This window comes from Ptiloglossa arizonensis, chromosome 1, assembly GCF_051014685.1.
Source record: "Ptiloglossa arizonensis isolate GNS036 chromosome 1, iyPtiAriz1_principal, whole genome shotgun sequence".
Classification (NCBI taxonomy): Eukaryota; Metazoa; Arthropoda; class Insecta; order Hymenoptera; family Colletidae; genus Ptiloglossa; species Ptiloglossa arizonensis.
In genome coordinates, this window is record NC_135048.1 from 13,352,870 (window position 1) to 13,368,041 (window position 15,172).

A 15,172-nucleotide genomic window follows, 5' to 3' on the forward strand; every position below is an offset into this window, starting at 1 on the left:
AAAACGTTTAAAGTACTTTTTGAATATTTCCCTAGATCTAGGTTCGTCTCTCCTACTTGAATTGTCACAGTAATAAATCAAGACAAAAACTACTTCGATCCCTACTATTAACGAAATCGATGATTGTAACGTGCAAAGAAATTGGATAAATTATCGATCACCCTTAGTGTCGAAACTACACCCGATATAATTGAATCGATCGATTACTTTTGGCGGGCTACGCTCGAAATGTAACTTCACCGTGCATCGTGTGTCTCGAGTAACGGATAATTCTACCAGTTGTAATTCGTTCTTGTTGAACGTCGTTAGAAATGATACAGTGAATAAGGAAAACGTAGTTCAGGTAACAATAAGCTACACGCGAGTACCATTAAACCGTGGAAACGTTTGCGCTCGTTAGTGAAATATTTCTTACTACTACCGGGACGAGATATATACGTGGTAATTATAGCACAGCTGCTAATGATACGGTTTATACAAATTTCGCTCGACGGGATCGCTTCAGGTCCGCGCGTCGCGTAAATTAACAAAATGAAAATCCGATTGCGACGGTCTGGAACGCGACGCGACCACTTCGTCGGAAGTTTTGTTCCAGACTTTCGATAAATGTGCACCGGCGTCAGTCATTTTCAGAAACTTGTACATCAGCTCCCCATTGACGCGGGGAATTCTGAAACGCGTACGAACCAAGGTCGACGAACCGTTTTCCATCCACTCGGGAACAGCGACACCGAACAAAAATTACACCATAGCCTACCGACTTTATGAATGGATTGAAAATCCAGGTCGAACGTGGAACTTCACCTCGAAGAACACGACGTAGATTTGTCCGGAAAAATTGTGCTGTATCGATGAATTTTTGATAAAAGAAATTAAGTGGAAAAGAAATACTACGTTTCAACTTTATTCGTTTTTAGCGACTTTACGCTGGATTCACCGCGATAAAGCCGCATTTTCGGTTAATTCTTTGAATGAAATTTACGACGACGATCTCCAAAATAATACGTCTTCAACCGGGAGAAAATTCTAAACCATGTTATTCGCTATGATGAATTATTCGCTCGCTTTAACGAGGTACAGTGGAACTCCATTTATCCGAACTCCATTTATCAGAACGAAAATCTTCGTCAATGCCCGATTTAGCGAACTTCTAACGGGCTCCTATTATTCAAAGTACTGCCGAGCGTCGATCCAATTATACGAACATCTACTACAAACGAAAATGAAAACAAAATATAGGTTGGTATTTATGCTCTACCGTCGTTGTTGAGAAGGTCATGATATAGGTACGTCTTGGTTACGAAACTGTCTTTTGATTACACTCTATTATATCATAATTGTATTTAATTATATTTTTAAAACAATACTTTCAATGGTAATTGAAAACGTGTAAGAGAAACGTGCTTGGTAATTTGGAAACAATTGAAATCGTCAAATGATTGAATAACGGTGAGACTATAGTCTCTCTGTTTAAAGTGTTCGATGTTGAAACATCGACGATACCTGATATTAAGAAACTCGAATCTATAATAATAAAGAACGACACTGGTGTGACGATAAATGGAACAACTTTTCACAAAGGTTGAAAGATTACTACGATCCGAAGAAAGAGCTAAATGTACAAACCATTTATCCGAACAAGAACCCTGGTTATTTGAACGAAAATTTACAAGTAATAGAAGTAATCGATGGGCTCCTATAATACGGACTCAGTCGGTTATATAAATTATTTCTAGCCCGTCGGATTCACATAAATGGAATTTTACTACATAATGTAACATCGAAATCACCGAATGATTTCGTTCAGTTCCGACAACACAAATTCTCCTCGGACAATTTAAATGGTTTCGAAGAGCAAGAGTACGTTGCAAGAAAAATTTCCTCCATTGGGACAACCAATATACTAGTATACCCTGTATATACTCCCTACAAGCCCTAGCCGTCCGTTATCCGATTTATTCTGTCGCCGAGCGAACGGAACACTCGGTCATTGATACTTGATCACGGAGCGTTCAAAATGGACCCAAGTCCACGGGAAATCTCTTACAGGAGCTCGTAAATTCTCGCCCGACTATCGTCGAAATTTCGAAGGGGCCGCTATAACCGATAAGAGTAGAGAAATTACAAGTGGTAGAGATAATCGGTGTATTCCCGTCGTGTGAACCCACTCGGTTATATGGACCGCTTGTACCCTGTCCGATTCAGACAAACGTAATTCTACTACACACGAGTACTGTACAAAAGTATAGTACAAAAGTACAGTATAAAAGTACAGTATGCGTGTACAATATACGAGTACAGTATACGACTACAGTATACCGGTACAGTATATAAGTACAGAATATTTGTACAATATAAATATATACTACAAAAGTACAGTACAAAAGTACAGTACAAAAGTACAGTACAAAAGTAAAGTACATGAATAGAGTATATAAATACAGTATACAAGTACAGTATTAAAAGTATAGTATACAAGTACAGTATTAAAAGTAGAGTATACAAGTATACAAGTACAGTACCAAAGTACAGTACAAATGTGTAGTACAAAAGTACAGTATACAAATACAATATAGTATACGTGTACAATATACGTATAGAATGTGTAAGTACAGAATACTTGTACAATATGAAAGTAGAGAATATAAGTACACTATAAAAGTACAGTATATAAGTACAGTATACAAGTACAGTAGAACCCGGTACCCCACCGAACGATCTTCTTCAATTTCAACGACACGAATAATTCCACGTGCTAGTCTTTTCGATACAAACTCCCTACCTTCGAACACCGTGTACACTCTCCGTCCAGACCCCTAGCCTGCCCGTTATCCGATCTATTTGGTCGCCGCGCGAACGGAACACTCGGTCATTGAGCGTTCAAAACGGACCCAAGACCACGGGAAATCTCTTACAGGGGCTCGTAAATTCCCGCGCGACTATCGTCGAAGTTTCGAAGAAACCGCTATAACCGGTGAAAATAGAGGGTCGTTGGCAACGACGGGGGTCCGGCGAGCGATCTTTATCCGATCAGCGGCGGCGATACCGACCGGAAATAAAGCTAAAAGTGTGCGGTGAACGTGGCAACGTTGACCACGAGCGGTGCCGGTGCAAGCACAACAGACCATTTACGACGCATACTTCACGCTGCTCGCGGTGCTTCTGACGTTGGAGCTCCTCCTTACGCCGCCTCCACAACTCCGTCCCGTCCTGAACGGCACGACGTTCCCGCTCCTTTCTGGTGTCCTCCACCGCTTCCGGTACGTACGTCGTCTCCGGGATTTCCTGCGCCATTTCGGTCCCGGTGTCTTCCTCTTAATAAAAGGAGGAACAAATCACGAGCATCGCGTGCACACGGGACGACGCCTGGCGAGCACGTGAAGCGGATACTCTGAAAATCAAATGGATGTTGTGCTCAGATGCAGGAAACGAACAACCTCGGCTGAACTCAAGGAGCGAACACGACTTTTCCTGGCTCGTTGAAATTCCGAAGTAGAGGGGGCGGCCATTGTCCGACCAGCGACGCGGTTCAGATCAATGGCGCCGAAGTAGGCTAGACGGGATCTCCACGAGTGGATCGTCGAGGCAAAAATAATTGGCCCGCCAAGGTCACTCCCCCCACCACGATTCGCGCTAACCACCCTTGCCAGGTTGCGTGCTAGTCGGAGCGCGTGTACGCGACAATTCGAGCGCAGATACTTTATTGTAATTTATTGTACGGTTCGTTCGCTTTGCGTAGGTTCGTACAGACTGTTTCCGAACTGATAGTACGGCCCGAAAGAGGGGGAATCCGCGTGAAAAAAGTTGAATGGAGATGTTCCGTAAGTTGTAGAATCTACTTCAGGGATTGATCGTGCGCACAAAAAATAATGAAAAATGTAGCAAGTGTATAAACATGTGTTATATTTGTCCCTGTTGAGATGCAACGAATGTTCTTACAAATAATAAATACATTACGCATCGGCTACTATCGTTACTATTTTACTCCTCGATACCACCGGTATACCGTGGGTATTCTTTAAGAATAATATACGCCGATCGTCATCGATATATTGTTTCGCGCCATTTTTATTTTCATGTCTCGAGTGTCCCCTCGATTGTATCCACGTCGACAGAAATCGAAACACGTAACGGGACCGTGAAAGTGGGCGTGGCTGACTGAGATCGCAGTGGAGGGAGCGATCTTGGGTGGCCAATTTATTTTACCTCGAGTACAGCCTGGAGTTTTACCCCTAGGACTCGTACCAACGAATAGAATTCAAAGTTCGAGTGGCAATCGGTCTAAAAACGAAAGGAAAGCTAACGCGTCGTAGGAACCAGAGCCAGGAATATCGAACGTGGTTGAAAGTGGCTAAAGCCAACGGTTTCAAAAATAACTACGTCGAGTGGCATGACGAGGCATCGGTGTCGTTATCATCTGTTATCGATTTAACAAGATATTATCCTTCTACGAGGAAACGCGACATCGGCGTGTACACGTTGCGCGGTCGATGTATGGGAATATCTCGTTTGCACGAAGTTATCTTCGAGCAGACACGAGGATCAATCAACCCACCGAGTCTTTCTTCCCTCGAACGTTAAACGTGACATTCGATAACAATGTGTTTCCACGATGCAGGTAGCTCGTATTTATTTCATAGACTTCACGGAGAACGATATTTATTTTCTACAGCTGTACACTTTGTAGATTCGTTTCGTAGTGGACGTTGTGGGGTTTCGACTTATTCAGCGTGTTGCGGAACTCGCGAGGAAAAGCATCGAACAATAACGATTCTAATGAACCTTTCGCGAAAAAGAAAACGAAGAGACGGGGGGGAAACGCACGTTTTGGGTTTCGTGCAATTTCTTCTGGTATTATCGATACAATCGTAAGGAATCGTTCGAGTCGACTATACGATTCATTGTATCGCACGTTTCGTTATTCGTGAAAAATTCTTGAAATTAATTCGACGAGTTTGCATAAAATTAAAACGCCTCGACGATAAATCGTCGCGTACGCTAACATTTACCGTCCCTTGGTGTCGCTTGTTTTTTTCGTTCAACGTTCGAATAAATATTTACTATTCGTCAAATTGCACAACAATGAATTTCATCGAACACGATAAAGCTCCGTTTATTTCGGGAGCATCGATATACAATAACACGGAGTAATGTCATGAATAATATAAAAACAACGGGAGAACACGAAAGTTCGTTCATCGATTTATCCATAAAAATGTCTTTGCAAAGCGACCGAACATTTCGCGACGCGCGGAATGCGAATGGCTGGGAGGTAAAATGAAAGGACTTCGGGGCATGCTTGCATAATACCATCAATATCTTTTTATCTGGTAGCAACGGCATTGTTACGAGATACTTGGCGAATTTCATTTTCATAACGAAAAAACTATCGTCGCACGGCATCCGAGCTCCTCGAGCTTAATGAAAATTTCGCTCCGTCTCATTCGCTCGTTGGAAAAAATCCGGAATAACAACGTGCATTTTTACAGCAAATATTTGACACGGGGTTCCGGGATCGGGGAGAAACAGAATGTTTCGCTGTGTAAATAATTTTCAAGTCAAATTAAATTTTCACGAACTATCGGTCGCCCCGACGATTTGCTTTCAAATTCGCCGCGAACCTGGTTTCTGCTTCGTAAAAAATTAACCGGTCCTGAATAAAACACACCGTGTAGGATTAAATCGCATCATCGGCTCCTTGATAGAAGAGAACGCTAATTAATCTTTGATCGTTGATAAATTTTACATTTAAATATTTAGTCCGAGCGTTTCGAATAATTGAGAATTTTGAATGTTGAAAATCTGGAAACAATCGCAGAGTCCCCCGATATTTTAAAATCCACTCGTACCGTACAGAACCGAAAATTCGGTAAAATATACAGTTTTCCGGCGAGTAACTTGGAATATTTTTAACATCCCCGAAAAGAGGACCTATCGATTCGACCATTCGGCAAGAGCTCATTGTCCTCGCGTTAAAAACGTCCTCGTTATTTTTCCATGGATGTGCAATTAATTATTATTGTCGTCAGCGTGAAATCGCCCATTACTTTACAATATTTACATCCGTAGCAGCGGGGTACGGTTTGTCGGGCAAAAATTAATAAAGCACAGAAGCAACAAAAGAACGAGGACGCGCGTTAAACGATGAATACACGCGCAAATAAATCAATCGAGTTAATTATATAGGATAGCCGAAAGGACTAAAATTGAGGCCATAATTATGATCTCTTCTGTCCGTCGAAATACCCAATTTATATCTCGCTCGTGTCAATTATTTCGTATATAAACGATAACGTGTACTGCGATAGTGGATCGGTAAAAGTTGACGCGAACAGCGAATGGAATGTCGTTTAAACTTTACATTTACGTAGATAAAATTTCATCTACAATTCGTATTAAAAACACGTAGATATCCCAAACTGTACCATTACCCCGTAAATTCAAATGGTTTCATTGAGTTTTACTCTATCGTCTCAATATTAAGTATTATCAAATTAACAAAGAAAACTTAGACATACATACCTGAAAAGACTCTGAAACATTCTACCAAAATTTTTGATAAAATTATTCACTAGGTATTCTTTTCCTACTAATTTCTGTTTAGGTTACTTCGCTATTCAGGATTCAGTATCGCATAAACGATCAGAAAACGTTACGCGATTTATTAATGCAAAAAAGTACGTCTTTTCGCTCAAATGCATTCTTTACAGTTGCTCGCAGTAGCATTACTCCGAAAAGAGGGAAATGAGACCGTCACCGGTCAAACGCGAAATTGGACGATACTCGGTCAGAGAGACAACATATTGTTATTCACGACATATTGTTATATCATTAAATCACGATTACATTAACTTTAAATATTTTAATGCGTCAACATCGCGTTTGATACTCACAGTGCAATGGATATTTCGCGCGTCACGACCAACGAGGATTCGTACAAACTATACATTTTTTTCCCTACTAATTTCCTTTCAGGTGATATTCCGCTCTATAGTCGCTGGTCAAGTACGAAATTGTACGATACTCGGTCAAAGGGACAACGTATTGTTATTAAATCGCGATTACATTAACTTGAAATGTTAACCCGTTAACGTCGTGTTTGATACTCACAGTGCAGGGGATGTTTCGCGTGTCACGGGCAACGAGGATTCGACCGCCAACGCATCCAGCGGGAACTCGCGAAAATACTTGGGTAAACCGATTACATCCGTACAAAAGCTGCTCACCTGACGATGAGAGCACGCGACTGCCAACCGTCCGGCGAATCCCACGTCCGAGTCACCCTATTCTGGCTGCCTACGTCGATTCCCCCGGCATACCGGCACATCCCCCTCGACGTACGCCGCTACTACATGCGTCACGATTTACGCCGTTGCCGTCTAACGCTATAGTACAACATTGTACACCGCCGCTCGACCTTCGACTACCGGCTGGCTCGCGACCAGGGCTGTCGGGGTGCACGAAAGCACCCGTAACTTCGCGAAAAATTACGAGTGCCTACGGCCGCCCTCGGACAGTGGTTTAGAAACAGGGTAACTGCGATTTAAACGCCACCCTCGTTTCGCGGGGGCAATTTACGCCGCGTAACAGGCAACCGCCCCTCATCCCACGTGCACACCAAGAGACCTACCTCTCGATCAAAGCAAGTTTCACGAAATCAACGTTTCGAGAACTCAATATCGTTGTTCGTCTATTGGACCGGGTGTTCCGCTTAAATGGAACTTTTGAATTATTTTTTTTCAGCGCGAACGATCAGAAAACAGGGAATAGAAGTTTATCTCACAGGCACTCGAAGAGATCTATTTTCTAATCAAAAGGTCCTTGAAATCAACGTTTCGAGAACTTACTATCGTTGTTCGTCTATTGGACCGGGTGTTCCGCTTAAATGGAACTTTTGAATTATTTTTTTTCAGCGCGAACGATCAGAAAACAGGGAATAGAAGTTTATCTCACAGGCACTCGAAGAGATCTATTTTCCAATCAAAAGGAGGTCCTTGAAATCAACGTTTCGAGAACTTACTATCGTTGTTCGTCTATTGGACCGGGTGTTCCGCTTAAATGGAACTTCTGAATTATTTCTTTTAGCGCGAGTGATTGGAAAATAAGACAAAAGTGTCTAACAGGGAACAGAAGTTTATCTCACAGGCACTCGAAGAGATCTATTTTCTAATCAAAAGGAGGTCCTCGAAATCAACGTTTCGAAAACTTACTATCGTTGTTCGTCTAGTATGCGGGGTGTTCCGCTTAAATGGAACTTCTGAATTATGTTTGTTAGCACAAATGGTCAGAAAACAAGCAACAGAAGTTTATCTCACAGGCACTCGAAGTGATCTATTTTCTAATGAAAAGGAGGTCCTTGAAATCAACGTTTCGAAAACTTACTATCGTTGTTCGTCTAGTATGCGGGGTGTTCCGATTAAATGGAACTTCTGAATTATTTTTGTTAGCACGAATGGTCAGAAAACAAGACAAAAGCGCTTAACAGATAACAGAAGTTTATCTCACAAGCTCACGAAGAGATCTTCTTCTCGATTAAAAGACTGTCCTTGGAATCAACGTTTCGAAAATCAACGTTGTTCGTCCAGTATGCGGGGTGTTCCGGTTAAATGGAACTTCTGAATTATTTTTGTTAGCACGAACGCTCGGAAAACACGACAAAACCGCCTAAGCTTTATTCAACGGACACGCGAAGATATCTACCTCCCAATCAAAAGGAGGTCCTTGAAATTAATGTTTCGAAAACTTACCGTCGTTGTTTGTGTATCGTACGCACTTTACGACCGCTGAATATTTAAATCTTTTATTACAATTCTCCGAGCTCCTGCTGTACGTATAAATCTTCCATCGGGAGAAATTGTTTTCTACGATAAAAAGATATCTCGACCCTCGCGCGCTGATAATATCCTCTTCTGACGCCTCCATGTAAAATGAACATTTATTCCTCCACGTGTCCCGCTTAAATCGAAGATTTGAATTATTTTTTGTTACCACGAATGGTCGGGAAAAGACGACGGAAAGCTAATGATTCCAAAGTATGCACCCAATGGGGATAAAAGGTAGTTATTCTACGGTTATGTAGATTTTTTTACATCGAGTTATTTTTGTACACTATGGACGAATACTCAAATGGCACGTTCAATGGTGTTTATTCTCCTATTGCATAGTTATCGCGAAGACCTCGTCGAGAAAAACCACTGTTCGTTATTTTCACAATGGTAGATAATACGAAAGAAATATAATAATTAGGTGTATGTATATGTTACACTATAAACGACAAAAATATAGAAAATGGCATTCGAACGTTCACTTACAGTGTGCAGAAATGTATCGATGTGGACCTGCAGCACTTTGAACATCTAATAGAATGAAATGTAATAGCTACTTCGTAACATTTTTTTCAATTTTAACTCATTTTTTCGTCTTCGAGGTCATCTCAAGATCATCGCGATGCCAACTACAACATCGTATTATAAAATAGATATCCAAAAAAATATCGATGATCTTCGAGAAACCTTCAGTATGACCTTGGAAGGATTTCTTTTTATCAGCACCGTATGCACGCCCCTTTTATCGTTTTTTCCTACCTTTCATGATAACGATTCGATGTAAATGGAACCCCTTGTATACAAAGAAGGTACATCCATAGAAGCGTTCCCTTTGCGTACAAGAATCGAAAATTATATTGGGAATTTCCTTAGACAAGAGTAGATAAGTAACATGCCAATAGTTTGCATCGAAAGTGATATAACGAAATTGGTTGTAGCGAACTGATATACAATTTCTCCAGCCAGGAAGTACGGAATATTTAAATAAAGTAGGGAAATGTCTCGCGAGAAAACAGAACTTTACCATTTAATATACGATGGTATCGATTCTGCATTAGTTCTATCATTATTGTGCACGGTATATATTGATAAAGTTCACAAGTTTCGTCATCTTTAATTTCGTTAATGAAAGGGGAAATATTTTCCTTCGATGTAGAAATATACAGTTTAAAGGAAACATCGATGACCTTGAAACGTGAATTCTAAAAAAGATTCTCTTTCACGTCGTTCTGCGTGCTGCTTCGATCGATTCAACTTTATCCCGATCTCTTTCTTTTTACACACGAACAACGGAAATGTTCATTTCGATGGTCCATTCACCGACAATAAACGAAGAAAAACGTAAATAAAGAAAAGCTTGCGTGGCCGACTTATCGATTAAACTCGAAATTATCGTGCGATGTATTCTTAGCATCGATACGTGCTGTACTACAACTTGTTTGATCCGATCGAGTACACGGTGTGTACACGCTGTTAAGAAGTTGATGTAAACTTCAACATGCGTTGCGTGCCGTAGCGTGCCACTGACCTTTTGCAGCTGGCCATCCAGTTGAAGGCTGTCCATTAACAAATAAGGAAAAATGGATAACCCTATCCTCACACTAGCATGCGGCATGCAATGTTGTTCGTTGGAAAATATCCCGTGTGGTACTCTTCACTGCCACAGAATGCATGCCACGTTTTGCAAATAGTTTGGAAAATCGATTGAAAAAACGATGGACTCTTCATTCGTGCCTCGACCTACAAACTTCGTTATCTCAGCGAGTTTCATTTTTCCGAACAATTCCAACATTTTAAATTTCTCTGCTCTTGTGAAACACGTAGGATAGTTCTCCTTGCAATTTATTGTTTCTTTAAAGCAATATTCGAATGTCGATATACGAACGTAACAATAATTCAGAGCGTTCGAGTAATCTTCTAAAATACGAATAGATGTGAAAAATTATTGCACGAATTCAAAAAGCAATAAACCCTTGTATATATGTATCTCGTTCTACAAATCTTTTCGTTGTTTCGGCGAGTTTCATTTTTTAGAACATTTGGAGCCCTCTAAATTTCTGTATATTTATCAACCGTACGTCATAGTTTCCTTTACAATTTATAGTTTCTTTAAAGCAATACTCGAACGTCGAAATATGAACGTAACAATAATTCAGAGCGGTCGAGAAATCTTCTAAAATACGAAACGATGTCAGAGATTATTCAAGCACGTTATTAAAATACATTGTTCGTATACGTTCTTCAAAGATATTATACGAACTTAAAAAACAATAAACCCTTGTATATGTGTCACGTCCTACAAATCTTTTCGTTGTTTCGGCGAGTTTCATTTTTTAGAACATTTGGAGCCCTCTAAATTTCTGTATATTTATCAACCGTACGTCATAGTTTCCTTTACAATTTATAGTTTCTTTAAAGCAATACTCGAACGTCGAAATATGAACGTAACAATAATTCAGAGCGTTCGAGTAATCTTCTAAAATACGAAACGATGTCAGAGATTATTCAAGCACGTTATTGAAATACATTGTTCGTATACGTTCTTCCAAAACGTTAAATGCGTTGTACGTACAGCAGACATCGCGTCGGTTGGACCGGTTCTGCGGTAAAATGTCACTTCGTGAATATATATATATAGAAAAAAGTTATAACTGAAGTATTTACACAAAACCAGATGTTCCCTTTGCGAGAAGTGCCATTACTTTTTCAGGACGGACACAGCCGTGGAACGCGAGGTCCTCTAAAAATATCATCCTTGTCTTTGCTTTACTGTTATATCAGCCGCGCGGAAAGGGATTCGTAAACGTAAAAACTTTTAGCAATACGAGGATCAAGAAGGAACTGCTTGAAACCGAGAAGAGTTCGTGGAAGAAACGGTTCGTTTTGAAAATTGTTCGAAACGCGTCAAAATTTTGAAAAATTCGCGTTTAGTAAATTCGAAACGCGAACCATTTCGCTGTTTTGTTACACACAGTCGTATCTTTAACTATTATTTTTGTTCTCGATCAAGTAAATCGAAGTACAAGGTGATCCACGTGATAAAATATACTTTGATATCCTGGTAAATATTTATTCAGAGACGTCTACATCGTATTAGTATATAAGAAGCAATTTCTTTGAAAGTAAGAGCAAACACACCTTAAAGAGTTTCGCTGGAGAATCCAGGATCAATATTTTGCTCTCGGTATTAAAAAAATAACTTCTTATACGTTACTCTCCATGTAAGAGCAAATAAATAAAACTTTCATTAATCTTTTTAACGTAATATTCGTTTAAATGTTGCTACATCGCTTGTACATGTAAAAGTTAAATTGTTCAAATAAATGTTCGTTTCGTTTACAAGATTGTGGCGGCGCTACCCACGCTTGCCATCAGAGGAAAACTACATTTACAATCGCTTACCGATCTCCCAATGTTCTGGCGTATAAGGCAGGGCCTTAAGTCCACTAGCAGGCCCTGGATGAAAAACTCTCCCCTCTCCTTTTCCACCTTTTACACAGTTACGGCCGCTAGAAGATTAATATCATTTTTCAGAGATAAATGAAATTCAAAAGCGATAGGGATCGAATATCGGACAAACAATTATTTATTTTCTACCAGAATATTGAATAAATATTTAATTTTATTTCGCGTGAAGTATCAAGTTTAACAATTTTATTTCCCACTTTTCTAGATTATCGAATATGAAATTTCTGTTCTTCTTTATAAACGAAAATTAATCATTTTTAAATTTGTACATCGTGGAACGTGGAGTGTTTAATTTTTATTTCTTTAGTATTTATAATGGATATATATGTTTATCAACTTCACTTTCAGTTAAGTCAATGTTGACAAAAGCGAAAGATACTGCAGAATTTAGGCTATTATTTGAAATACGAAGAGTCAGAAATTGATTCATTTCTCATATAAACAGAAAAATCATTGTAAAGCACAAATTCGAATCGATTAACGATCGACGAATTTCTGTTCATTTTGCAGAAAGATCAATGATTTTAAATTTTGTTTCTAAAAAAAGTTGTAGCTTCTCTGACACCTTACTAACATTTTCAAGTACAATCTATCCTCAGATACCTATCTCACAATATATATGTTATGTACCAAGAGATAAATGATCAATCAACGCTTGGAACTTTCATATCTCTTTCTTTGACTCATCATTTAGGATCGCGTTAAGAGAATAGAGGTGAAACAAAGAAAGAAAAAAAGTGATCCAGATTATTCGAAATAAATTTCTTGAAATTCATCAGAGTTTCGTACACATTTTTACCCATGGTTGAAATATAAAAAGTTCCGTACGGTTTCACGAGATACAAATATTGTTTATATAAAACTATTCCATTTGTACTTGTATCTTGAGAAACTATTTTGTGTTCACGGTCGATTATCTCGGTATTACTATACCTTCGTTGCGAGTAATACCGATTACCAGGTCTCACCACGAGGAGATTGCTCCGAGCGAATACCCGAAGGAAGATAGATGTTGAATCAAAGTTCCATTCCTCTCCTGCTACACGTATTATAATTGAGATTACTAAACCGAGGAACTAGAAGGAAACAAAGTTTCTTGGATCTCTCTGTTTAGTTCTGCCAAGCAATTACTTTGTCGAATAAAAAGTGACAAAATTGGGAAAGTTGATTGCACTTGGCCACAGGATCAGTCTCTTGATCTTCAATAGCAATTTTATCGAAGTTGTAACATTATTTTGTGCCCCACGGGATGCTCTGTACTGCATAGAAAAATCGATCTTAAATTGATTGAACAATTCGATAGAAGAGAACACATTCTTCGATCGATGATCGTCTATTTTGTTTCGCTGTGTGATTGTTCTATTTTTCCATTGTTACAAATGTTTTCTTACTTCATAGCTAGACATTACATCGAACAAAGAGGATTTACAATAACAGGATACCTTTAATTGTTGTTTATTTACTGTGATTAATTCCCAATTATTTCTCCAATTATTTATATTCTTTAACCAGTCAGATGTAACATCAAGTGCAGATGATTTAATACAAGATATTTCGTTCGATTGTTTATTGATTATACTTTCTCATTATTTCGTAAAATGACTTCTTAGCTGTAACATCGACTAAAGGTTATATATAATACAACATTTTTTTATTTATCGTCTACTCTTTGTATTTCATTGTTATATCTTAAATATGTTCATGCTTATCAATTTAGCGTTCTTAGCTAGGTATTTAATTGAACAAAGAGGATTTGGAGTACGATTAATTTTAAGATCGTGTCGTGCTCTCTACGCTTCTCCATAAGTTAATAGTGTTACGTTAAAAGAATATGGTAAATTTTTATATGATCGCCATATTGAATAATGCAACGCTAATCAAAAATAAAATTGAAAAATATTTCTTTTATTCTTATGGAAATATATCCAACTCAATAATGAGATTTTTCCGATAAAAATAAGACGATACGCGATACGATTTGGATAATTTTCAATTATGTTAAACGAACCGTGCAATCGGCTATTGTGATCGGTTAAACGTAAAATGAAATTTAAACATTTCTATTCTACTTTCACGAAAATGTATTTAACATATTAATGAATACTTTCTGCTAAAACGAAAACTAAACACGATACAATTTCGATAACTTTTAGTTATGTTAATAAAATTTGCAATCGTATCTTTATTACGTTATGATTAACGGCTCGTTACACGTGCAAAAGTTAATCGATTTATCGTGAAACGACACAAAGGATAACAATTTTGCTCTATTCCAGATTTGTAGACAAAAAGGACAAAAAAACTATGTGCATCTCGCTCGCTTTCATTTTTTCGGATTCGCTCTTCTTTCTTCTTCGTTTGCTCTCACTCTCTCACTCTCTCTCTCTCTCTCGTACACGGTCCTATTCTTCAACCACCTCGTTGAGTTCCATCTTTTTCGTTCCCTCTCACTCTCTATCCTTTTCATCGACTCCTGTTGTCGACAAAATATAAAAGCAGCCGAATCGTTCGCACTGTACACGTTGTAAGGCTCTGCTTGGTCACGAGTTGCATTCATACCACGAGAATCCACTGTACATCGGTAGAAAAAGAATCTTACAGGCCAGTGAGATAGCGAGTTGGCGGTGACGTTCGGTAAATTAAATATCTGATTATTTATCTCGATTCCCACATTCTAAGTCGTGACCATTGTGTGGCTCGCGAGACACGGGAATACACGAGACTCGTGTTTCATTAACGTCCACAAGGGATGGTTCAGAAATGTTCCTCATCGATTACAATAAAATTTGACAGAGTGACAGATCTGTATCCAGAATAAGCGTAATTGAAATTTTAGACGATCAGCCAATCTTGAGAAAATTTGGTATAAAAATTTCGAG

The 15,172-nt window shown here is 39.0% G+C and overlaps 1 protein-coding gene across 1 annotated transcript in view; it reads right to left on the reverse strand.

The window, feature by feature from the left end:
* LOC143145849 (uncharacterized) overlaps nt 1-7,245 on the reverse strand; it is a 33,119-nt gene extending 25,874 nt beyond the window's left edge. The window contains exons 1-2 of the mRNA XM_076309621.1: nt 7,111-7,245; nt 3,142-3,391 (exon numbers count right to left, since the gene is read on the reverse strand). Of these exons, the coding sequence (XP_076165736.1) occupies nt 3,142-3,294 (153 nt within the window). The 5' untranslated portion in view covers nt 3,295-3,391; nt 7,111-7,245. The remainder of the gene's footprint in view (nt 1-3,141; nt 3,392-7,110) is intronic.
* Between the last annotated feature and the right edge of the window lie 7,927 nt (nt 7,246-15,172).